Source organism: Solea senegalensis, linkage group LG16, assembly GCF_019176455.1.
Source record: "Solea senegalensis isolate Sse05_10M linkage group LG16, IFAPA_SoseM_1, whole genome shotgun sequence".
NCBI lineage: Eukaryota > Metazoa > Chordata > Actinopteri > Pleuronectiformes > Soleidae > Solea > Solea senegalensis.
The window spans coordinates 5,888,452-5,913,633 of NC_058036.1; the positions used below are offsets into that span (position 1 = coordinate 5,888,452).

Consider the following 25,182-nt stretch of genomic DNA (forward strand, 5'->3'; position numbering starts at 1 on the left):
GCCCCGTGTCGGCTGGGATTGGCTCGAGCCCCCCGCGGCCCTCGTGTGGAGGCTGCGGCGGTAGAAAATGGATGGATGGACGATTTATAAGTCAAAAGGCAGCCTGCAGTTCCCGCTCAATCCACCCAGGGGCAGCACAAGCACATGCCACCGACTGTACTGAGAGGAAGCGAATCGAAACTGCTGAATGAGTTCACCTTCAGTTTAACTGTTACTTCAGTGCTGTGAGTCTCCATGATTTCCCTCTGAGCAGCACTCATTTTAATCTTTACCTGGTGCGTGGACAAAATGAATGGCTCTCTGCGCTCCACGGACAACGTGGTGGACATGAAACTAAAGCGAGGACCGGCAGGTGAGGAGATAACTTCATAGTTAGCAGGCAGCTAGCTGTCAAGCTAACTGTGTGTGCGCGCGCGTGTGTGTGTGTATGTGTGTATATATCCGCATCACAAAGCTAAAGGCTAATTTGGAATAAAAAATGAAGCAAACTTCATCCCAGCATGTGTTGTCGTTTACTCTAAACAGTGAAGCTAAGTTAAAGGAAGCAGATTAAGGTCATGTAATAGAGGGTCATTAATATATAGTGACTTTATAGACTTTGACGCAGTGTAAAATGCAGAAAAGTAACGGCCTCTCAGAGCACAGTGACAAGCTGTTGTTTCACTGAAACCAGTGACGATGTTCAGTTCACACAGTTTATTCGATTTAGAGAAAGAGTCGGCTCTGATTTGCATTCACACTTGGGGAGTGTTATGTAACGAGCCCCCAAGTGGCCTTTCATTCTCTGTTGGAAGGATTCATCTTAAACTTTGACCCATTCAGATAAATACAATCAGGTCAACAACTTTCGCCCCCCTGAGCTGATGTGTACATTGAATTTTACTCAAAATTGTTTTGCTCCTTCAGTAACGTTGTTGTTGTTTTTCAATAGGCTTGGGCTTCAACATAGTTGGAGGTGTGGACCAGCAGTATGTTGTGAACGACAGTGGCATTTATGTGTCCAAAATAAAAGAAGATGGAGCCGCAGGTCTGGATGGAAGGCTGCAAGAGGGCGACAAGATCCTGGCGGTAGTGGAAGACTTTTACTAAAAGTTGTCTTATTTTGGAATGTGCAGGACATAGAGGAGGATATTTAGTGCGATACCTCATCAGCACACATTAAAAACACTTAAATGTTCAGTAAGTGGTTAGTTAAGTGCAAAGTGTACCTTTTTAGAATCAGGATCGTTAAATGTCTGTGCCTTAAATTATGACCTCCTCACTGTCATACTCTAGAAAGTCTCATCACACAATACAGTAGAGCATTCTTTGATTAACAGAGAGAATCAGACAGATGAGAGCCAGAGAAAGCGTGCTAAAATACATATAGCAGACTTACTTGCAAACACATTTTACTACAACACATCTTCATTTGCTAGTGACCTGTCCAGGGTGTGACCCCACCTTTTGCACTTTGTCACCTGGGATTGGTATCCAGCTCTCCCACGACCCTCATGTGGAGGATAAAGTTGTGTAAAATGAAATAAATGGACTGACGGACGGACATCTTGATTTCACCCACAGCCCATAACTTATCTTATCCACACCGCACAAAAAGTGCACAACATTTTTGGTGGTGATCCAGGCATAAATTGAGGATTTCTGACTAACGCTTTTGTTTCATGTTGGTTCTTGACCTCAGATTAATGGAGTCCAGCTGGAGGATCTGACACATAAAGCTGCTGTGGATCTGTTCAGGATGGCAGGGGAGGATGTGGAGCTCCGTATTCTCAAAAAGGTCAGAGGCATGATGTTTTCAGTTTTCAGAATGTGTGGATAATAAAGGATGTGCATAGCCTGGCAGACTAATCATAGCTTTGTCCTGACAGTCACCAAGCTACAGCCATTAAAATGAAAGAAAGGATATTACTACGGTCACACTGTAACAGAGATAACTGAGGCCCCTGTTTTGTTTTGTTTTTGTTCTTAGAAAGTTTTCCATAAGCATTGCATGGTTTCAGGAAGCACAAAGCCACTCTTAACACTCTAGTACTTATGCCAGGCCTGTTTGTGGTGCTGTAAGGTTCCCAAAGAAATGCACCAAAAACAGAAAAGAAGACGGAAAGCACATATACAAAGATTGTGTACAAGATATAGAATAAAGTCTAATTAGATTAGAGAGGTGTAGTCTATGACATAATCATTTCCCCAAAGTTATTGGTTGTATACATGAAAACATAAGGGTAGCGTTTTGAGATTTTTTTCAAAAACCCATTCCATGTAGATAAAATAGTTGATTTGACACGTTTGTGGATTCTCCTTTACTTGTTAACTTGTGATGAACTGTATGTGGCGTTTCTATTCATTCATGCTTCCAAATCTCTGTTTTGCAGTCGCCCCCTCACATGAACGGAACCTCAGACTCACAACCTGAACATCACTCTCCAGTGTTTTCTCTGGGATTACTGCTAGCTCTAGCGGGAGCCGCCGCCATCTTTTCATTCATTTACACACGACACACTAGGAAACACTTTTAGCTCCGCCATTTACTGTCTCTGTGGTATTTTAAGATCAAAAACTTCGCTAAAGGCCAAAGAACCTAAAGAGAGGGGGGAAAAAACTCTAAACAGTAGACCTTATTTTTTTATTAGTCAGTGTTGGCCTTTCTCCATGTACATTCTCATGTGATTTAACGGTTGCTTCTTATGCTCTTTCCACAAAAATAACCTCTTATATGTAGCTTTGTGACGTACACAGATAAAGAAGGATGTACATGTGACATCCCTGCTGCTGAGCTGAGCTCACGCAGAAACTAACGGCTTCCCAAACGCGTGAGATGTCGGCAGAAAATTCCAACGTTGGGCCATTCAGTAACTGAGAGTTTTAGTGAGTGGCAGATATGAGCTCACGTTCCTTCAGCTTTCATGAATTCCATATGACTGGGTTTTGATTCTCATTTTGCATTGTTGTACAGGCGCATAGCATCCTTCTCACTTCCTTTCCTCAGCCATCATTCCACTTTTCAACATGTTCTCATTTAAAAAAAACAGGTGACAAATACAGTTTAATGCTGTCCTTTTCAAAAGCAGCTCAGACTCTACAGCTTCACACCGTAGATTATAGAAAACATTACTAAAACAAGAGGAAACGATGCATTTATACACTATCTTCAAATGCGGATTAATACACATAAAGCGTGATGGTGATTATTTCCAGCACTAGGACTGTTTATCCTTTATTGACTCAAAATTCAAATACTGTGGCCAAGTGTGTCTTTATGAAGTAATAACGTCATCTTGTGTGGCTCATTTTTAATCATGTTTGCGCAACGGTGGAACAAGATACATATATCTTATATTTGTTTATAAATTTAGTTCATATTTGTGAGGAAAAAATATAGATAATCGGTTGTTCACGGTATCACCAAGTATCACTCGTTCACTCAGGGTCAACTATTAAATATATATATATATGATGGGGTGAACAGTTCACTTGCTAATACTCGGTCAAGGGATGCTGCCATATTCGTGTCACTGCTATTTTAAAAACATTCTCCTCATTTTTCACAATCATGTACCGTCTGTTTAATGACTTGTCTTGTGGGTAAGAAAATGAAAAGTGAGGAAATGAGTGTTTCTTTTGTGTGAAGGACCAACGGCGTAATTCTCAAAATCGGCTCCATTTAACGGGGACCTTTCTAAGCAAACTGCAACTATAAATGTTAATTGTTATTATTTTTGCACTATTCAGAGTCATCAATCATGTTCCAGTAAAAGTTCAAGTATGAGATGAGGGTGTATGAATTGAGATTTGTGTTTGGTTGCTCCGCGTCTGTCGACATGTGTTTGTGTTTGACTGTTGTCGTGTTGTAAATACATTTCATGTCGCTCTGCTGATCGGGGACTGTGAATATGTGCAGTATGCCAGAGGAGTAGATCACATGCACTACATAATGATGCAAATACTGTGTGTTTGACATCCAGGCACCAATTAAAATTCATGTTGAATTCACCGCACTGTATTTTATGTTTTCTTACTCATTTCTGTATTTTCCGATACTGTATGCTTCTGTCAGCAAAGCAGACATTTTCTAACCTCCGACATGATTTCTATAAATTAAAAGTTAATAAGGTTTTCGCTGACCAACAGTACTTAACTGGTAATTAACTGTAAAGTTTAGATAATGGAATACTTAACAATTTTCACTGACAGTTAAGTGTTGTTTTTGTGTCTCATACTTTTGACTTACTGAAATTGTATCATTTTGTCTCAGAAAATCTTCATAGATGATTTATTTAATGGGACAAAGGGCCCACATCTGTCTAGTTAGCATACATCAAGCGTATGCTAACTAGACACATACTGTGTTCTTCCTCAGTATGTTGTGAATTTTTCGCCAAAAATATTTTGTTTGGTGAATGTTTTTGTGTAATTCTGTCTGCAGAGAGAAAAAGCTGATAGGAAATGTGAGAAAATAATGACAAATACTCACGTAACCTATTATATTTTAATTGTTTTGGGTTTTTTTAGCTTATTGAACGACGGTCCAAATCCGGTAAGTTTGCACACGTCAAATACAAGATGTCGTCTTTTTAACCTCCAAAATAAAAGTGAGCCACTTGCTTTTAATCGCCAAAAAAACAACGCCAACACAAAAATGTTTTTTATTGAACCAATTTTAGTGTTTTTCAACTTTAAGTTTATGTTACATGTGTACGTTTTTGTATGCTTTTTAACACATTTTACGTTATGAATGGTACATTATAATATTTATTATTATTATTATTATTAAAGTGTTTAGTAAGCACTTCCACAAACAAAACAACGCCCTTCTCCACTATAGCGGATGTAAAAACCTCTCGTCAGCTGTCGGAGATGTTGTCTCGGGGGCAGATACTGTATGATGTAATCAAAATGCTCCAGGCTCTACACACACACACACACACACACAGAAGGCATACGGATGGATCTCAGCTGCTCTTTCTCAAACATAATTTAACCCCCATCATCATCATCATCGAGCACTTTGGACGGAAAGGGTTCGGTGTCATGTGGTGGAGTTCTGGACCAGAGAGTAGCTGGTTGTGTGGCATCAGCAGCAGCAGCATGAGCATCAGCAGTACCGGCCGGGGATGCTGCTGCTCCTGCTGCTGATCCGGACTCCTCCTCCTCACTCTCCTCCTCCTCCTCTTCTTGTTCGGCAGTGGTCGGCTTCAACATCCTGCGCGTAAAAATGGCCTCGACGTCGGTTCTCCTGTAGCCGCCTGTCCCCGCTTCCTTCTCCCCACCATGACACGAAAGTCGCCTGCTTCACATTTCCACACTTGTAGGCCTTTTATCTCAATCACGGATGACATTGTAATCTCTGGTGTGATATTTTGACCTGTTGTGCTCGCTTTTCATACATCCTCCTCCTCCTCCTCCTCCTCCTCCTGTCTGTGCGTAAAGCAGATCTGTGTGGAACCTGGATCTGAGGAATCTGAGCCTCTTGTTTTCCTCCTCTCTCGTTGCCATCATGGATCTGTGAGTTCTCGCCTCAGCTGCTTTGGGACATTTTTCTCGGGTTTTACGCACAGATCTGCAGTGAGTCGCTGCTGCTGCTGCTGCTTCTGCCGGGAAGGAGATGAGCAGCCGAGGCTTGACCACCTTCAGTGTGGAGGTGTGGAGGTGCTGCTGCTGCTGACCGCCTCAACAAACGTGGAGAGTGGGGACGTTTTTCCATTTCCTACTCAGGTTTAAACCATGGCCAGTGAACCTGTCATCCTCAACGTGTATGATATGGTAAGAGAACTGCATTTACATCATTTGTATTTCTATATATATATATATATATATATATCTCCACTTCCTGTCTTGATATTGACAGTGAATGCATCACTGCATATACTGTAACAGGGCCCACTGCACACCTGTTTCACCCTCACAGCTGTGTTCATGTTGCAAACAGCCAAACTGGATTAAAGGGCCAGTGTGTGAGAAATAGTGACATCATACGGTCACACTGTTGATTTCTCCACTCACCCCTTCCTTTCCCAGGGGGTCAGGAAACTACGGTGGCGTTCACAGACCAAACAAAACATTGTTCTTCTTCATGTGTGTTGTAAAGTATCGATGAAATGCGTGCTCTTCTTATTTTGTCCGTTGGGGCTGCTGTAGAATCATGGCGGCACAAAGCAAGGTCTTTGTGTCTACCCCAACCCATACTGGAAACTCTATCTCTTTTACGCATGTGTAAAGTGGGATTTTATTGTTTTAGTTTACCCCTAACCCAAATCTTAGGGCTTAGAGGTTGTTCTGTTAACTGTTCTAAAACAAATTGGCTTTCCACTATGGATTGAGTCGTGACAGTCTTGCACAATGTACAAATAAAGTCTAGTCTTGTCCCCACTGAAAACCAAACAGTTTTTTTTCTCTTAAAGCTAATATACACGTATGCAAACATACATATCTATAGTTTATGTAATATCTGTCAACAAACCCTCCTAAATGTTAAACACGGGAGCTGGAAAAGGGAAAATGTTTAGTTTAGTTTAAATGAAATGTTCACACACAAACACACTTAGTGTTATCCCTTACCTTAGGACTTGCAGGTCCTGACAAGGTCAGTGTTTATGAAAACCAGAAAAGGTCCTAAAGAGGTAACAAATTTGAACACACACACACACATCATCATCATAAGCCCACACACAGCAGTAAAGGACCAGAGTCTGCCTGATCTTCTCATGCTGTACCGCTGAGCACCATCCTGTGTGGATATTATGCAACACGTTGCCGTGCATGCTGAGAAATGCTCCATTTACTGCGATAAATGCAGTAAATACAGAATGTACATACATGATATGTAGTTTATGTAACGCAGCTGTAAGTGGTTGTGAGGACATAACGAGTGTATAATAATTGAACTATTGACACCTCGAGTAAATGTTTAATTCGCGTTTTTTTAATTGTTCTTATTGTTATAACACACACATCTCTCCATTTATTTGTCTCTGCACACACACAACTCATAAACCTCTTTATAAACATGTTACATAAAAAGTCAATGATGGACTGATCTGTTGATTGATCTCTCAATTAAGCGAGTACCTGTTTGGTCCGTAAAATGTCCCAAACCTGGAAATGATGACGTTCTCAAATGTCTTGTTTAGTCCACAAAACAAAATGATTCAATTTCATTATTCAAAATTATGTTTAAATGATTTCTTTGTCAAATGGTGCAAAGAAATCAGAAAATATTCACATTTAACAAGCTGAAAAATTAGATGGCTTGATTTAATTGTTGAAAAAAATACTTAAACTGATAATTGATTATCAAAATACTTGACAATTGATTTAGTAGTCGATGACCAATCAATTAATCGTATAATCAGTGTTTTTATTATGGATGCAAGAGGCAGCCATTTGTTTGGGAGAGGCCTTACAGTTAAAACTTCCCACCAGGAACTCAGAAATTCTGAGTAAAACGGGAATACTATTATTATACTCGTTTGTGTGTGTCACGTGTAAAACGAACTCACCGCTCATGTTGAGTAGGTACTATTTTGTGGAGGGAAACCAACCTAAACTGTGCTGTGCCGTGCTGTGCCGAGGTGAGGCGAGCTGGGACCGTAGGTGGAAAAAGGGCTATAGTGGTACAAAATGACAGTCTCCATAAAGCCAGGCCCTTGCCTACATGTAAAATGATTAATTATTCTCAGGCTACGTAAAACAACTATTTCTATATTAAAGGGATTATTCACTTCAATCTCAATCTCAGCCAATAAACCAATACATTTGACCTTTTAAAGGGTCTCACTTTGAGTGAGTTGAATCCAGTGGAGTGGAGGTCACAGCAGAAACATGAGATTATTGACACAAAGTGCAGCCGTGGAAATGGTCTTATTGTAGCTTGGAAATGTGTTCCATTATTAATAGCGGACAGCCGGGGCATCGTGGGTAGCTCTTAGCATGTTGTCTCGCTAGTTTGCGAGGGACTGGGAGTGTCGGTGGGTGTGGGCTGTGGGCTGTGGGGAGCTGAGTCTGTCCTGCCACACATAATCTCCCGATTGTCTGCAGTGAAAACCGGCAGCGAGGCTCAAAGCATGAGCAAGCGAGATTGAGATTGCCCTGTGTTTGATTTCCTCTGGTACCCTCTCATTTGTTTTTAATCACAGCTTAAAATCATTTATTGAACCAATTTAAACGCAGTGTTTTTCATTTACATGCTTCATGTATCATAGTACTTAAACTAAAGGCCACTCCACAAAAGATACTTTCAAAATAATCCGAATCAAACAACGCAGGCATGATTAAAGAATATTGTGAAAAATTACCAATAACGATCACATTTAAGGTCATATCCTTAGAACATCAGTCATTTATATGTTTTAAACATTTTAAGTAAATTGGTGATGAAGTTACCTTGATAAAACTTACGTAAAGTACTTCAACATGATAATGTGTATTTAGCCAAATAAAAAACATTTTGTTCAATGAAGTGAATTATACTATATCGACTTAATCCAAAATGCATGTGAAGTAGTTCAAGTTTGCCTTAATTTCCTATTTATCCTGTATAACCACTGCACACAGTCAACAGACGACTGTAGCTTTGCCCTATAGCCACTGTACAAATATGCATGTGGTATATTTAGTTGTTCCTTTTTTGTAATAATTAGAAGCCACAAATTGAAAATAACGCGTTTGGGTTATTATCGTCTAAAGTGCCAAAATGCCACAGCAGCTTTTCTCCTGAGGAGTATAATCAGTGAAGTGATGACTGTGTTTTCTCTTTTCTCTGGCTTGAAACAGCACCTGTGTGTGTGTGTGTGTGTGTGTGTGTGTGTGTGGACATTTTGACCTTTGAGTGGTCATCAAGACTAGAGAACATTTAACATCATCATCTAACCCTTATCCTTAACCTAGTCCTAATTCTTACCCTGAACCTCGTCTCAACCCTCAAACAGCCCTTTAAAATTGCGAGAACCAGACAAAAAATGTCCTCATCACGGTCAAAGTGTCCTCAGGAAGGTTTGTCCTCTTCACACACACTGGTGCTGTAAAGCTGCTTTACATTACAGTTTTACCCATTCACTCACTCACTCACTCACTTACTCATTCACACATCTTTCATACCCATTTGCACCGAGCCACCGTGGCCCCAGACCATTAGTTGATTTAGGTTAGAATAAGGGGCTTTTTATCCTCACAGAGAAGGAGTTTGTGTGTGTGTGTCAATATAACTCTTGATTGATTGACTAAAATGTCTCACTCGGCCTTCTCTTCCTCTCTTTCCCTGCAGTACTGGATAAATGAATACACTTCCAATCTGGGTATTGGAGTTTTCCACTCAGGCATCGAGATTTATGGCAGAGGTAAGACTAAGGTTTTGCCTCTGCGGCTGTGAAAGCTCTTACACAGAGTGAACATGAGATTTTTTTTTTACAGAGACACAGATGAAGTCTGGCTTTAAAAATGTCAGAATGTTGTTGTGTTCCTATTAATGTGACCCCATTTCTCTGGGTTGAGTCACCGCTGACTCACCGGGCATGTGGTTTAAAAAAAGAGGCAGGAGCCAGCATGAAACGAGATCACTGGGAATTCTATCACGCTCCTGCAACCAGAAATACTGTCTCTGCACCGCAGGAAATGGAGTGATGGTAAAAATTCAAAGAGGAAGTTTCTTTTAATGCATCTTCGGCGTAATATACAGAGCTTGCTGAATATTTTTGTAATTTAACCAACGATTTTGTGTACGGTGTTAATATCCATCTTCACAAGAACATTTTGGTAGATTATTTAATTTAAAAAAGGAAAAAAGACAACAAAATATACAAAGATCTATGCACGCAAACATGGGCGTTTGCTGTTAATATAAATGAATAACTAACTAAGAATTGAATCAATTGTGTCTCTTTTGTTGTAATCACTGTTTGCCAGTGTCGTACTGCAGTAAATACAGAGCAGGGAGGCCTGCAATTAGCCAGGCCTAATGATTTAAATACAGTGTGACTGTGATTAACTCCCTCTGTGATTCTGTGTAATTACAGCTATTTAGTGCTTTTGTTATCAAAGTGTGAAAGTATTGGTTCATGCGTCTCTGTCCCTCGCAGAATTCGCATACGGGGGTCACCCGTACCCTTTCAGCGGCATCTTTGAAATCAACCCGGGAAACGCCGCGGAACTGGGCGAGACATTCAAATTCAAGTGAGTTCAGCCCATACTGTACTGGCAGCTCCAGTTTAGCATACAGTGAAACGACTGTGACGTTGTCAGCGTAAATGGGAGGAGATAACAGTTTCTGCCTCTCAACAGGGAGGCCATTGTTCTGGGCACCACAGACTTCACGGAGGACGACATAGATAAAATCATGGAGGAGCTCGGGAAAGAGTTCAAAGGGAACGCCTACCATCTAATGCACAAGAACTGCAACCACTTCTCCTCCTCGCTGTCAGAGGTCAGTCTGCATGCACTGTATGTACCAGTGGTGTCGTCTACGTCTGTAGTTCTCAAACATTTTATACCAAGTACCACCTGAGAAAATAATGCGCTCTTTAAATAACCCCATTATCTTCAACATTAAAATGCAGTGGTTACTTTTCACCAAGATAATTCACTCTCTCATCATCCTCCTCCTCCTCACATATATTTCACACACTGGTATACTGAAATTAGATTAAAATTAAGCAAGAGATAAGGTATTGTTTTACACACTGGTGTATACAGTAGAACAGTATTTCTGATTTTCCTCCTAGTACCACTAGAGGAAACTCACGTACCACTGGTGGTACCACAGTTTGAGAACCATGGGTCTGCGTGATACACTTGTATACCCTGTATACCCACAACAAAAGAACCAGGATTTCCATATAACCATTTAAAATGATGCATGGCTACATATCAACAGTGCCGGCCAAAGCCTTAATTGGGGCTTAAGCAGAATTCGATTTTGCCCCCCCCCCCTCGACTATTATTGATACAAATGCAACACTATAAATTGCATTCATTTAATTAGTCTTATTTACACCAAACCAGTGTCACTCTTGTTTTTAACCTCAGAGCATTATTTTGTTTAGATGCACAGTTTAATCGAGCTAAGGCCGACTTAAACAGGCAATCTGGCTCCACCTCCTTAGGTGGCGCTGCATCTCTCTATAAGCTAGTGTATATTGAATCAGTTTCCTGTTGACCTTTATGTCACAGAAAAATGAACAAGACTAGCTTGATTTTAGTCAGACTAACGTTTTTACATGACATTAAGAAAAACAAATTATTGTCTTAGTCCGACTAAAATCGGACTTTTAACATGCATGTAAACACACTGACTCTGTGTGAAGGGTGCGAATTTTGTCACAGACACAAAAACAAAAAACTGCTTCACTGAGAAACACACAGAGAGTCATGTGGAGACGAAAGGCTTAACTTTAATGTTCTTTTACAAACAGGAAGTCAGGATTTAAGTCTGGGAACTGGAGCTTCATAATCCATGCATCCTTTGTTTATCATCACATATTCTGACCCTTTTTTTTTCAGCTGTTGTGTGGGCGGGAAATCCCTCGCTGGGTGAACAGACTGGCCTACTTCAGCTCCTGCATTCCTTTTCTGCAGAGCTGCCTGCCCAAGGAGTGGTTAACCCCGGCTGCCCTGCAGAGCCACATCAGCCTCGGCCTCCACAAAGAGGACCAGAACGAGTCCAGCGACGAGGACCCTTCGTCACCGTCCGGTGCCACCGCCGGGTCGGGCTCTTCGCACAGCTGTCGCCACACGAGGGTGTGAACTGGACCTGCTTGCCCCTCAAAAAACACACACTGACCTCTGGACCTTCCTGCCACTACTGCTAATGACTCAAGTGGCATTTGTAGGCTTGAACAACCACCTGACCTCATACTGTTTGTCCTCTGAGTAAAGAGGCGGGAAGTGGAGTCTCCTCTTTGTGACGAGAGCGTCAGACCTACAGCACAGAGAACATGTCTGCCCCTTCTACAGATCGCATGAAGACAGAGGTGGACTCCAACTGATTTCAACAACAACCACTTGTAGATCTGAAGTTTCTAGTATGTTGTTCTTAGTCTTTTTCCATGAACTTTTAAACCTTTGTCAGCCTTGTTCCCCGCCCTGCCTTCAGAGCTGCTTTTGTAGAGTATGTAGAGAAACACCAGAAGCTCCTGACAGTGACGCTAAATGGCATCTGTTTAAATTGAACAAGTTCTCATTCAGTAACCTCTTTGTGGCCTTCAGTTGATATAGTTGACTCTGCTTTCTTTGTGTGGAGCTTTAAGTAGATGACTTCGGCCATTTTAGCAGGTTAACGGGTTGAAGAGGATTGGACTGTCCCGTGATTTCAAACAGTTGCATGTTGAAAGAATTTGATAATGCATCAAAATACACACACCATATCATCTCTCCCCTCCTTTCTTTTAACATAAGGTCTCAAGTGGGGCTCATTTTAAACGGTACGCTGACGATACAACCAGTTTATCAGCCGTTAAAAGGCAAATGATGTTCAGTTTCATTAGACACTGTTCATACAGCCTTGGGCAGCCAAGTCACTACCTGTGAACACAAACACAGACAAAGTCATGCTGCCACTCTGACTATTGAACTGACTTTGGACCCACTATCTTTTTTGTCACACTTTTTTATCCAAATGGTATTTATATTATACTGGTACAATTACTGTTTTCACCGTTAAACTGGTACAAAAGACTGAGCGAGGAAAGCAGCATTTCAGTATTCCTCTTTAAACTGAAGTCATCATAAAGGGAGTAGCTCCACATTTTTGGAAGTACTGTGCATTTATTTACTTGCTCTCAGAGGAATAGATGTGAAGATCAATACCACTTTCATATCTGTACAGTGAATATTTAAGCTACAGCCAGCAGCCTGGTTAGTTTAGCTTAGCATAAAGGCTCTTCTCCAAAGGTAACAAAATCTGCCTACCAGCACACATACAAATCTATAATTTACATTTTCCAAGGTCCTATATCAATCTCCTCCTTCATCAGGTGAGACTAAGAGCATTTCTCATATCTTGAACATCATATTTTTTTTGTTTTTCATTGATTTTAAGTACTGTGAACTGAAACTGTGACATGTTTACGGATACAAAGCTTTTTAAGCAGAGGAGTTAAAAGACACATTTTTACAAAATGATGTTGCTAAATGTCAGAGGTTGGGTTTGTTGTAGTGAGAAGGTCTGATTTTCATTAAGGGAAAATACTGTATGATGTCATTTACTTATTTGTAATCATAATGGACTTGGCATGCATTCAATTAGGCTATTTCCCCTCTAATATTACTGACGGTAGTGATTATACTGATCATGGTAATGGTTGCAAACATCAGGCTCCTTGTGATTTACTAATTTCCTGTTGCTTGCTTTGATTATTTCAAGCGGTTTGAATCGTTTCTTTGCCATTGATCCTGTTGTGGTGCGTTCAACGACAAGTGACCCTTTCTCAGGATGGATGGAAATCACATGACTTTGTAACAACGATAGTCGTCTCACTCCTGCTGAACACCTTGATCTTAAAAGTGCAAATTAATTATCAGACTTAAATAAGCTGTAACCTACTTTGTTTTTTTGGTGTTCAGATTATTTGTCCTCTATTTTCTTTGTTTGATAGTTTCTTTGTTCGATGCTTGGACTTGATAGGGCTGTACAGTGGTCAGTATTTCATGCCCACAAGTCTCTGGCATTTTCTGCAGAGCAGATCAGACATGTATTTTCTATCGTACTGTGTCAACCTCAACCATGTATTTCCCTTTCCTAACCCAAGACAATTTGAAGAATGATGATATAGCACTAGAATAAAGAGATGGATAACCACATCATGTTTTGTAGTTTTTGTTTTAGTCTAAAATTGATGCTAGCACACTGTGTAATTCTGAAAGATGACAGATTTGTCCATTTTTGCCTCAAATGGGTGGTGTGTATGGCAATATTGGATTTATCTTGGTATTATCCCAATAAAGTATGCTTTCACTGGATTAGTGAGAAACATTCACACGTTCATATCGAGCATTTTGAGAATCTCACTTAGTCAAGATTGTGAATTGCAGGTATGTCCTCTGTCTGAGGAATTTATTGCTCAAACATAATACAGCTGATGATCAAATGGCCTGATTTGATCTGACCATATTATCTTTGTTAGGAGATTAGGGCTTTATTCATTGATTCATCCACCCCATTTATATCCATGAGGTTAGCCTAAATAACATAAAACCTTTGTATACTGCAATACTACACTCACATGGTTCAGTCCCTCCATAAAACAAATAAACTACTTTTCCATGAAGAGGCAATTAATAATTGTGTTTGGTTTACTTACATTAAACAGGTATATAAAAAGTGCAATTGTAAATGTGTGTGACTGTGTGTATTTGTATTTCTTCAATCGTGAGTAATCATGCTCTTCTTGGTTTTGGTGTGGGGGGACCTTTGATCTGTTCCCTCAATTAATTTTGTATGAAAGAAAACTTGCAGAAAAGCTAAATGTTTAAGTATAACGATATCAAAATGGATGTAATGGTAGCGAAACACCCGAATGTTTTGATGTCCCCGATTTTACCCGTTAAAATCGGGTAAAAATGTAGGAGAATACGACCACGGATCATACAAAGAAATGGGTCTTTACACTTTTGCTCAAATACGAAAACATTGCCTGGGTTGCCAAATCCATGTCGTTTCCTCTTTAACTGTTTCACTAAACTCCATTTATTTTTCTATAAATTGTAAAGACAATCAACCTAGTGTATTTAACCTGGAAAGAGTGTATCTCTTGTTGATGTAATTGATCAATACATGTTATGCAACACGTGTTCAGGCAATATCAACGTGTAAACTCGTTAAACTCGCCAAACCGGAACTGGCAACCCGAAGAGAGCTCTTCTTAGTCCTGCTTCTTTGCGCCTTAGACTCATTCGCCATTTTGATACAGTCGAGTGAACGGTGCGGCGAACGGTTGCAGCTAACCAGCGACGTAAACGATACTCTGACGATTTAAGGACACCATTTGGGTAAGTTTTTTAATCAAAGTTAAGCAACAAAATTGTGCATATAAAGTGCATATTTTTTGTAACTTATATGTCCGTGGGTTTCGTTCATTTCCAACAGCTAATCGTGTCTCGCTAACGCTTGTTAGCTTTAGCCGACCTCGAGGCGAGCTAAAGCCACCGTGGAAGCTCGACGCTAAACATGTACTGTTCACATTTTAATAGATAGTCTCCCTGCAAAATTAGAAAATAAATTAATATGAAAACGTTCAGGGATTGGATTCCACCTAACGTTTGTTTTTCTTAACCGACAAACTGCTTTCATAGAATTATGTAAACGTGTCCTCAGGCGCGAGTTGGGCCTAGATTCAATTTTACATCCTGTGGCTAAGGGAGTGCTCAAATTCAACTGAAATACAAAATACTGCATTTTGAAAATACCCCGATAACTATTAAAACCAGTACTGTAGACATTACATCGAAGTTAATTATAGGCGTGTAAATTAAAGCGGGAGTAAGGGCCCGTATCTGTAAGACCATGTGGTTTTGCACGTTTTTGTTCTCAGAAACTTGTTGCCAATTGCTGAGCGTTTTAGTGGGTGAAGTTAAAGCGCCGTATTCTCTCTGCGTTATTGTTTTAAATACAAATTTAGACTCTAAATATCATTAGAGAGAACATGCCGGATATAGAGCTTTTGTCACAGAAAACCACATGTTGGTCGCCCCCCGTAAATGTTTTTAAAACATACATATTCATGGTGGTAATGGTTAACCCGGGTCAGTTTTCGAATGACGTTTTTGACAAATTAAAAAGTCTAAAATCGCTGACTCATTATTTGTGTCAAAGATCAGGTACTATTAAAAGCAGCAGGGTTTACGTAACTCGTTGTGGGGGATGAGACCTCGGTGTTTTGTTAAACAAAGCTGTGATTCCACAAATTAAACCAGTTTGACCAGAACTTATTTATCTCCAGTTTTCAGTGGTGGTCGAACTGTTGCTTGCATACACCAATAGATCGAGTTCACTGTTGAATCACAACATGAACCTAACTGCATAAAAATGCAAATGATTACTTCCCTACATGCTAAACAAAACAATCGGGAAGTCAATTGACAAAAGCAATAAGAACTGCATCACTGCAGTTTTACATTGAAGGTTATTTTTTGTCTGAGACAAGTGTATTGTATTATGTTCTTTGACAAAAGTTACACATTGACTTCCACCTCCCCTCCTGTTGTGGTTAAATGTTAACCAAAACGTTTTCCCACTTGTGCAGACAACATGAGTGGCTGTCGTGTCTTCATTGGCCGCTTGAGCCCACATGCCAGAGAAAGAGACGTTGAGAAGTTTTTCAAGGGATATGGACGGATTCGGGAAATCAACTTGAAGAATGGATTCGGCTTTGTGGTAAGTGTCACCGCAGTAATTGTTTAAATCATGACGTCTGATCCGGTCTCCCCTTTTAATCTTCTTAGTTAACACATGGCTGTCCTCTTTTCAGGAATTTGATGACCATAGAGATGCAGATGATGCTGTATACGAGCTGAATGGCAAAGAGTTGTGTAGCGAAAGGTGATAATCCAATCTTGTGTGGTTTCTTTGTGTTCTAAGCCCGTTTCACTATCAAGTTAAACAGATTCGTAACCATATAGCAGTGTAGTGTGTGGCTACTGTGATAACAATGTTAGCTAACACTGATAATTCACAAGCCTCCCAATATTCTAAACATTGTTAGTGTTGTAGAGACTCTGTTAGAATCAGTTTGACATAGTTTGTATCAACAGAAGATTAACCTGCACTCTCTTGTTCAGGGTTACTATTGAACATGCTCGCTCTAGAAGAGGAAGAGGTGGTGGACCTGGAATGGGCCGTTTCGGTGGTGGAGGTGGTGGTGGTGGCGGCGGCGGCAGAGGAGACGGAAGCAGCTACCGCCAGTCCCGCAGCAGTGGATCCAGGTATGTTAGTCTTTAAATAGCAGCATTTATTTCAGCAATGCGTTCACATTCAAAATCAACTTGGGTCTACCAAATTAGTTTACAAGGTAAAAGGGCACCACATGAACATAATGATAAAATTATAAAGTACAATTTTTGGAATGGTTAAGTAGCAAAATCTAGTAAGAGTGAGGTGGTAATCTATGATTGTGTATTTTTCCACATATCCAAAAATGAGCTGGAAAATGGGACTTGACATGTGCAGTTGCAAATACAGTGGCAAAAAGACTATGGGTCTTTAAACCTTTTTCAAATGGGTCTGATTGAATCAATTGCTCTACATCTGAATGAAATTCAAATATTACTCAGGTCTGAGGCTGTAAATATAGCTTCACTAAAAGATGAAGGGAAACTGACACTGATAAGAAAACATCTTAGGATTTTAGAGTTGAGTGCCCTTGTGTGAATATGTTTTAAATTTGTCTTCTTTGGTTCTACAGATATGGCCCTCCTATGCGGACTGACCACAGACTCATTGTAGAGAACCTGTCTTCACGGATCAGCTGGCAGGTACGAGATGACTTCACTTTCTTCTCTGCCGTACAACACAGGCCCTTTCATATTATGTAGTCACCTTGTAATGACATGCTTAAAAAAAGTGAAGCAGCTCTCATTTGATCGGACCCGGCTCAATTTGTTTGTGGTTAGAAAAACAAAGTAACATTAGAAGTAAGTACACTAGAAAGCCCACTTTTTTTTTTTTTAGTTTCCCACCATCTACATAAAGCAGTTTATCTAATCTTTTACCCTTTTTTAACAGCTGCTCTTAAATGGTTTCCTTTACATCAGAGGTGAATACACACCCTCTGCTGGAGGTGTCAGAAGTGTGTAGCGCCCTCTCTTGGTTGTTTTTCTGAATAGTGTCCATTTGGTGCCTCTCCTTACACGCAGTTGCCGCCGGTCTAAAGTCTTGGCTGGGCCCCGTAGCGGGTGAAAGTGGTCTAGCGCAGGATACGGTAGCCTTAGGAGGTCCGTAGCCACAGTCTGGAGGTTCTGGCATCCCCGACTGCTGTAACCCCCTCAAATCCACGCCCATTTGGGTCTTTTTCTGTTGCTGATCGAGCTGGGGTGGGGTGTTGAGTCGGGCGCACACCCCTCTCCTCTACTTGCTCTCTGGTGGTTCCTTACTTGAGGAGGCCGGATGCTGAGTCAAGGCCGAGGTCGTTTCTCAAGGGCTTAACACTGCATTGGTTCCCATTTGCTATTTGGACAAGTGGCTCTATTCTAATATCTTCCTGGGTATGGAGCGGTAAGTAGCATAAAACTCATGTGATTGGGTTTGTTTAGGGTCGGGTGGTAACAGTCTCAAATAGGAAGGGGGACAGTTTTATTCTATAAACACTTAACCTCTGTAGCATCAAATCACTTTAAAATCAACCTTAAGAAACCCGCCCATTGGGTTTTTGTTCACTCACTGTACTTTTGTCATCCGCCCCCTTATTACAGTGTTTCAAACATAAATTCAGTAAGTTGTATTTAGAGGTAGACCGATTTAATAGGGCCGATATCGGTATTCAGATAAAGAATATTTGGGAATCAGCCAATCATGACAAACATATTTTGTCCTCACTTTTATCCAGAAGATGACTTTTTTGATGACCCATTTAATATTTAATTTGATTGAAAATGCTCTACATGCACTGCAGTGCAGACATTAATTGTGGATTTGAGATACAGACCATAGGTGTTCTAAAAGGCAAATTAATGGGCCAACAAAAGGCATCAATTATCGGCCGCCCTGGTTTTGTAAAATCGGCATCGGCCAAAGGCAAACTCATATCGGTCGACCTCTAGTTTTAATCTTTGACACATAAAATCCTCTCCCTGCTGTCTGGTCTTTCAGGCGTCTTTCAATGGAGTTCAATCAGGTTTTTGCTGATGAGCCAAACACAATACAAAGTCACGGAGCCAGTTTATGGGATATTTTCTAAAAAACAAAAAGGCAACACTTGTCCACTCTTACAAAGCATTTTCAATGGCTCTTGTTATCATGCCCTCCACAGAAATGGGAGCTTATTACAGAATGACAATGTCAGTATCAGATAGCCCATGTTTCTGTGTGTGCTGGTTTCTGCTGCCTGCTCATTTCTCTCCCTCCAGGTCAGAAACTGCTCTCGCTGGCATCTCTTATTCTGTGCTGTTATTAATCCTGCATTGTGCTTTGAAACAGGACCTGAAAGACCTGATGAGAAAAGCAGGTGAAGTCACCTTTGTGGACGCACACAGACCCAACAAAAATGAAGGGTGAGTTGTTATTGTTTTTATCAGTTAATTTGTGTTCATCCTTGGGTCCTAATAAATGTCTGTACTTGAACGAACACAGGGTGGTTGAGTTTGCATCTCGCAGTGATATGAAGAATGCCATCTCCAAACTTGATGGGACGGAACTAAATGGACGCAAGCTGAAGATCTTTGAAGACAGGAGAAGGTGACTTTGCTTTTACTATTTATTAAAAAAAGGTTTTACAAAGCACATGCACTTATGAAGGGTTGATAATCATAATCGGTACATCCTCAGTATACACTCACAGGCCGCTTTATTAGGTACACAGGACTAATACCTGAATGTCTTGCGCATCAACAATGCATTTTCTTAGAACTGCAGCTCACTGGTTAGTTTCTGTCTTTTGGACCATTCTTACTCTGATGCTCAGTTCAAGCACATCTACCTGCCTAAATACATTAAGTTACTGCCATGTGAATGTTAAATACTGTTTAATAACGTGTGGCTAACTCTTGTTTCCCTGCAGTCGCAGCAAGAGCCGCTCCCGCTCCCGCAGCTACTCTCGCTCAAAGAGTCGTTCCCGCAGCCGAAACCGCTCCAGGAGCCGCTCCAGGTCACTCAGCCGCACCCCTGAGAAGAAGACATCAGGAGGAGGGGGCAAGTCTGGAGCCAGATCCCCCTCCAGATCCAAGTCTCGTTCCAAGTCCCGATCCAGGTCTCGCTCCCGCTCCCGCTCCCCACCTCCGGCTCAGAACAAGCAGTCCCGCTCCCGGTCCCGCTCACCACGTTCTCGCTCCAGGTCCCGCTCACGCTCCCGCTCAGCCTCCGCAGACAGCAAACACTGAGGTCGATACACATGCTGGCCCCAAAATAGACTGGTAGTGGATCACCCACCATAGGCCTGTATGGTGTTTTTGTTTTAAAGAAGGGGAGGGAACTGCCTTTTACGCGGCTTCTTTGGAAAAAGATTTTCAGATATTAATGTGCCCACATGAATTTTGATTTCCTTTTTTTTTTTTCTTTAGTTTGGATGTGCTTCCATCAGGAAAATATTATTTTCCCTCTTTGAAAACCCTCCTCACATTTTGATGACACACACACACACAATGACAACCCGCTGTCTGTTGAAGCTGTTGGCCGTGTTTTGATTCCATCCTCTCCCGTCTGCTTTGCCTGGTTGTTTGAGGTTGAGTTTGTCTGTGTTTTGTAACGCGAGCTCCTGGCATCGCTGTGAAACTGTGATTCTGCTTCTCACATGGTGCGTTCGCTGACCTGGTAATGTATGTAATGATTAGAAATACAACATCTCAGTTGGTGATTAATTTCAGCTTCCTCTTGTAGTGATGTTGTAATCTAACTTTGACTGGCTCTTTTTAAACACTGCTGTATCAGGACTGTCTTGTTAGTGACCCTTTAAACCCCCTTTTTTTTTTATTTACTGAATCCCCAGAACAAGCTTGTGACATAACTCTGAGCACAAGTGTCTTTCTCGGCAAGAAGAAATGTTGATTGATTTATCACTAATAAAACTTGCTGCATATTTACATTTCTTTTGTTATGACCAGAAGGGACAATGGCAACTCTTTTTTTTTATATTTTGAGTGCAGGTTGTGAGACTCTTAAAATTGTTCTCTGCAGTTTAATTGAATAAAAGTTTCACAAACTCTTAAATCAGTTAGTCATACTTTTGTTTTTGTCATTTGATGATTGCACAAATGTAACTCACTCACAGACACTGACACAAATGATGATTTTGAATCTGTAAGATTTTGTTCTTTCTTTCTCTTGTAAGACGTGTCAAATTCCAGCACCATAAACCTTTCACTGGGTTTAAATGTGGGATTTTATAATGAGAGGGTAAAGGTCGAGTTAGAATTTGGACATGGGTCTTTTTGAAGGACGGTAATTGTTGCTTCCTGTGGAGTTTGTAAATGCACTTGGGTTACACTAGTAAAACTAATCTGATTAGATAATCTTAAATATGAGGCCAAATTCTCAGGTGTATCAGTGAGGGCGAGGTGCAGAGTTTTTGTGGCAGTAAAAACCCATATCTTAAGTGACTTACCAATAAAATTGCCTTTCCTTTATTAAACTAAGGCTGATTCAAGGTGTTAATACTTCTTTTCTTCTTTTTAAGAGCATAGGGACAGACTTTTAAGAAATCAATATAAAGTTAAAGATTCCACCCCTTCCTTTCTTGGACCAGTATTGTTTGTCTTTTGTATGTTATGGAAAAAAAACCTTGGATAAAAGTAATGATGAGAATGATTAATTTAAAAGTGTTAAAATAAGATTTCCAATAAATAAAAATTAACTTAAAAAATACAGTAATAGTTATTTAAAATTAAAACAAGATATTTCAAAAAGCAAATATGCAAAAATAAATTGAAGTAAATTGGTCAATATACTGTGAGGTTCACATGCAATACTCACAAGGCCCGCTAGTGGGCCATGGCCTGCACTTCAGAAAGCACTGGACTACACTCTATTTAATGTGAAGGTTCTTCTATGAAAGAATCCTCGTTCCTCTTATTGAAATGGGTCACAGTGAGAAACAAATCCACTTCCTGGACTGGACCATGAAGGTGAACCTGACTGATGAATGTAGGGAGTGTGTTAGTACCACTTGAAGTCCTTATTAAAATTATACTTGGAGACAAACTGGCTGGATTAATGTAATAACAGATTAGCCATTGTCTCATGTTAATCCTGAAAGTTAAGTCTGAAAACTATCACACTGTTCACCACATGGTGGCAGTGTTTTCTTAAAGAACAGTGCCATAACAGGACAATGTACTGTATTATCTGATTCATGTTCAATATTCAACTTATTCACAAGCAGGAAGCTGTTCATGTGACTGATGACATGCTCAGTAGCACGTGATCAGCATTTCAACAATACAATAAAACAAACATCAAAACAAAAATAAATAGAATACATTAAAAACTTTCAAATAAACCCCTTTTCTATTTTTTTGAAGTGTTCTTCTACAAGCAGCAGCCACTGTGACGTCACAAGTGAAAGTCTGCAGGTGCAGCAGTGGACCACGTGACAGCCGAGGAATCGAACCGTCTCAACCTGAGTCCACGGTCCCGCCCGTCTGCACCTGCATCCACGGAGTCCAGGGACTGTCAGTGACGTTTGTCCTCCCATGAATATATGAGGGGTGGTTAGTGCCATGTAACTAGACGACTGAAGAAACTGAATGATGCCATTTATAGCAGATAATTAGTGCCATTTAGTAACATGAAAAAGAAAAGTGGGGGCTACGATTAAAGATCGATTTGATTGATCAGTTAATCTATTGGGCCACACGGTTGGTGTAGTGGTTAGCACTCTTGCTTTTGCAGCAAGAAGACCCGGATTCGAGCATGGACTTTGCATGTGTGTGTCTATATATGTGGCCCTGGTCCAGGGTGTGACCCCACCTATCGCCCTATGTCAGCTGAGATAGGCACAGTCTATGGATTATTTTCTTAATTAATTGATTGAACAGATGAACGTTAAAGGACAGTTTGATTTATATAGATATGCAATAATTGATAGTGTGTTTTTAACCATGCTTTTAAACCGTAATTTAACTATGTTTTTATATATGTGAGTGTGCATTTTGGAAGGAGTGAATGGTCAGAGTTCTTTTATAAGTCAAAGAAATGTACTCTCAGCAATGCCGATATTGGCTTTACAATATTGTCAACAAACACACCACAGTCCACTGACGACTAGTACTACTACTATATATATTTTTTTTAATGTTTATTTATTTTGCACCATGAATAAAATGCTGACATGAGTATGCAAACTATTATTTAAAATGTCACTACAGAAGAGCTGAAGTGTTCCCTGCAGTTGGGCACATGAAGAAAACATATACTGCATGTTATATATACTTTTTTGTGTTTACTTCATATTCATATTTTTCTTAATCACATCGTTATTTTTAATGCTTATATTTAATGTTATTTCATTTATTACATAATTATTTTATTTTATATATCTTAACTGTAGGGTTAGTGTATGCCCTGTACATGAGGTAAATTTGACTTTGATTATATGTATGTATATATGTATATACACATATATATATAGATATACGTATATGTTAATATTGCATTTACTTCATTTGTTTTAATCACATCTTACTTTATTTTCTATGTTCATATTTAATGTTATCTTATATGTCTATGCAGTGTATGTCCTTCACATGTGGTAACATTGACAATAAAATTTGATTTTGACTATACCTTTTTCTGTTTATATTGCATTTACTTTATTTTCCTTTTTTAAAATCACATTTTACTTGTGACTCCGCCTCCTGGGACCTGTGTGGCACCAATCGCCCTCCATACCCCAGGAGCAGCGTGGTAGGCACAACAAGCCGAGCACTGCTTCGTTCGCGGGTGAGTCCCTGTTTCACTGCAGTTACTCGCTGACACCGACCTGCCGGACTCCACGCGACCGGAGAAATGAGCTCGTCCTCCCGCCCTTCACATCGCACTGACGTGAGCGTGTGAAGGCTCTTAATCTCCACGGACTCACACTCGCACACTTGAAGACGACCAGCAGCGGTCTGCTGTCTTCAAAGCCCGCTTCGCTCGGTGTCGGACAGTCCCGCCCTCAGTCGGGACCATGGCGGAGAGAAGTGGCCGGCTGAGCTTCCCCGGCAGCGGGGCTCTCAACAGACCGGTGCCCATGAACCTGTTTGCAACGTGGGAGATTGACGGATCGTCCCCGAACTGCATCCCGAGGTGAGTCCCTGCAAACACGGGCAGCAGCACCACCATCTTCTTCCCTCTGTGGCTTTAAACTTTGAAGCAGGTGTTTTTTTTTGTTTTTTTTTCATAATGCACCAGCCTGCACAGTCATTTATTACCAGTGCTGTAATGTTACAGCTGCACCACAGAGCTTGTACCTTCATGCCCACCGTGCGAGGCCTTGCTGCTGCCTCTGCAGACTGTGTGAAGCTCATCCACCCAAACAAACCTCTGCACTCACTCTTGTTCATGTTCTGCGAAATTAAACACGCTGGAGCTGGAGACACAAACAAGTCATAAACACACCAAGAAATCCAGGATTACAGAGCAAGCCATACTTGAACTAGTCTGATCAGTTTATCCCGCCACTTTAATAGGTACACCTGTCATCAGAAAGATCTAAACAGCCAATCACATGGCAGCAACTTAATGCATGTAGCCTGCTGACTTCACACTAAGAAATATGATTTAAAGGTGCAGTGTGTAACATTTGGGTTCATATAGTGAGAAGCTGACGTCATGTCACAGACAAACACGCTGTTGATCTTGTCTGAATCTTGTCTGTGATTGGACGGTCATTCCGCGGAAGTCCCGAAGTCTACCGTAATGACAAGTATATGGGCGCAACGCTCTATTTCTCTGCTTTCTCGTATCCACCCATCCGTCTTCTATCGCTTTATCCTCCACATGAGGGTTGAGGGTCATGTGAGGTGCTTACATAGGGTGAAAGGCGGGGTCACACCCTGGACAGATTGCCAGTCCATAGTTTTTTATAATTTTCTAGATAAAACAAATGGTCTGAGGAGTTATGGTAATGAGAAGTACGCATGCCGACAGGATTGGTAACAGAAGGGTTAATATGTTACCCATAAGTTTGTTTTTTATAAGTATATAATTGCTTTAAAGTAATCTTTGGTTTTTGGAGCCTTAGAAAAAGCCTTTTTTTATATGCTTAAAGTAAGGGGTTTGCTTTAGGGACGCCACCATCTTGAGGTGCCGTGTTCCTACTGTAGCCCTGTTAAACTCTTTAACACACCGAGACACATTTTTGTGCTTTTGCCTTTTAATTTCTAAAATATTATATCCTTTATTCATGCATATTGTTAAAAAATGATGCCAGGTTGTGCATTTTTGTGTATTTTTAATTTTCAGTCCATTGTAAACAATGTTGACTGAAATACTCACACTAGCACACCTGTGCACAAAAGTGTGCTCATTGAAACCCGTTCAAATCACTATATTTTGATGCATCATGA

The 25,182-nt window shown here is 40.6% G+C and overlaps 4 protein-coding genes across 12 annotated transcripts in view; all 4 read left to right on the plus strand.

Annotated features, from left to right (window-relative positions):
• The first annotated feature begins 150 nt into the window (after positions 1-150).
• LOC122783496 (synaptojanin 2 binding protein) lies at positions 151-3,990 on the plus strand. Its single transcript, XM_044048344.1, has 4 exons — positions 151-352; positions 932-1,068; positions 1,682-1,777; positions 2,373-3,990. The coding sequence occupies exons 1-4, from the start codon at positions 289-291 to the stop codon at positions 2,514-2,516; spliced, it is 441 nt and encodes a 146-aa protein (XP_043904279.1). The 5' UTR covers positions 151-288; the 3' UTR covers positions 2,517-3,990.
• Positions 3,991-4,862: 872 nt separating this feature from the next.
• Positions 4,863-13,788, plus strand: LOC122783495 (deubiquitinase DESI2). Of its 2 annotated transcripts, none has more exons than XM_044048343.1 (6): positions 4,863-5,305; positions 5,428-5,760; positions 9,260-9,332; positions 10,071-10,164; positions 10,273-10,414; positions 11,491-13,788. In XM_044048343.1, exons 2-6 carry the CDS (start codon positions 5,722-5,724, stop codon positions 11,731-11,733), a joined length of 591 nt encoding a protein of 196 aa, XP_043904278.1. In that variant the 5' UTR covers positions 4,863-5,305; positions 5,428-5,721; the 3' UTR covers positions 11,734-13,788. The 2 variants fall into 2 exon arrangements, with proteins under 2 accessions (XP_043904278.1, XP_043904277.1); XM_044048342.1 differs by having other exon boundaries at positions 5,431-5,760.
• A 1,081-nt stretch (positions 13,789-14,869) lies between these two features.
• On the plus strand, positions 14,870-20,842 carry srsf5a (serine and arginine rich splicing factor 5a). The gene is made up of 8 exons (XM_044048341.1): positions 14,870-14,976; positions 16,230-16,360; positions 16,455-16,525; positions 16,765-16,908; positions 17,388-17,457; positions 19,118-19,191; positions 19,271-19,375; positions 19,698-20,842. Exons 2-8 carry the CDS (start codon positions 16,235-16,237, stop codon positions 20,014-20,016), a joined length of 909 nt encoding a protein of 302 aa, XP_043904276.1. The 5' UTR covers positions 14,870-14,976; positions 16,230-16,234; the 3' UTR covers positions 20,017-20,842.
• A 2,702-nt stretch (positions 20,843-23,544) lies between these two features.
• Positions 23,545-25,182, plus strand: part of pacs2 (phosphofurin acidic cluster sorting protein 2) — a 65,353-nt gene continuing 63,715 nt past the window's right edge. For all 8 annotated transcript variants that reach the window (XM_044048326.1, XM_044048331.1, XM_044048328.1 and 5 more), the window contains exon 1: positions 23,545-23,920. In XM_044048326.1, coding sequence (XP_043904261.1) covers positions 23,802-23,920 — 119 coding nt within the window. In that variant the 5' untranslated portion in view covers positions 23,545-23,801. The remainder of the gene's footprint in view (positions 23,921-25,182) is intronic.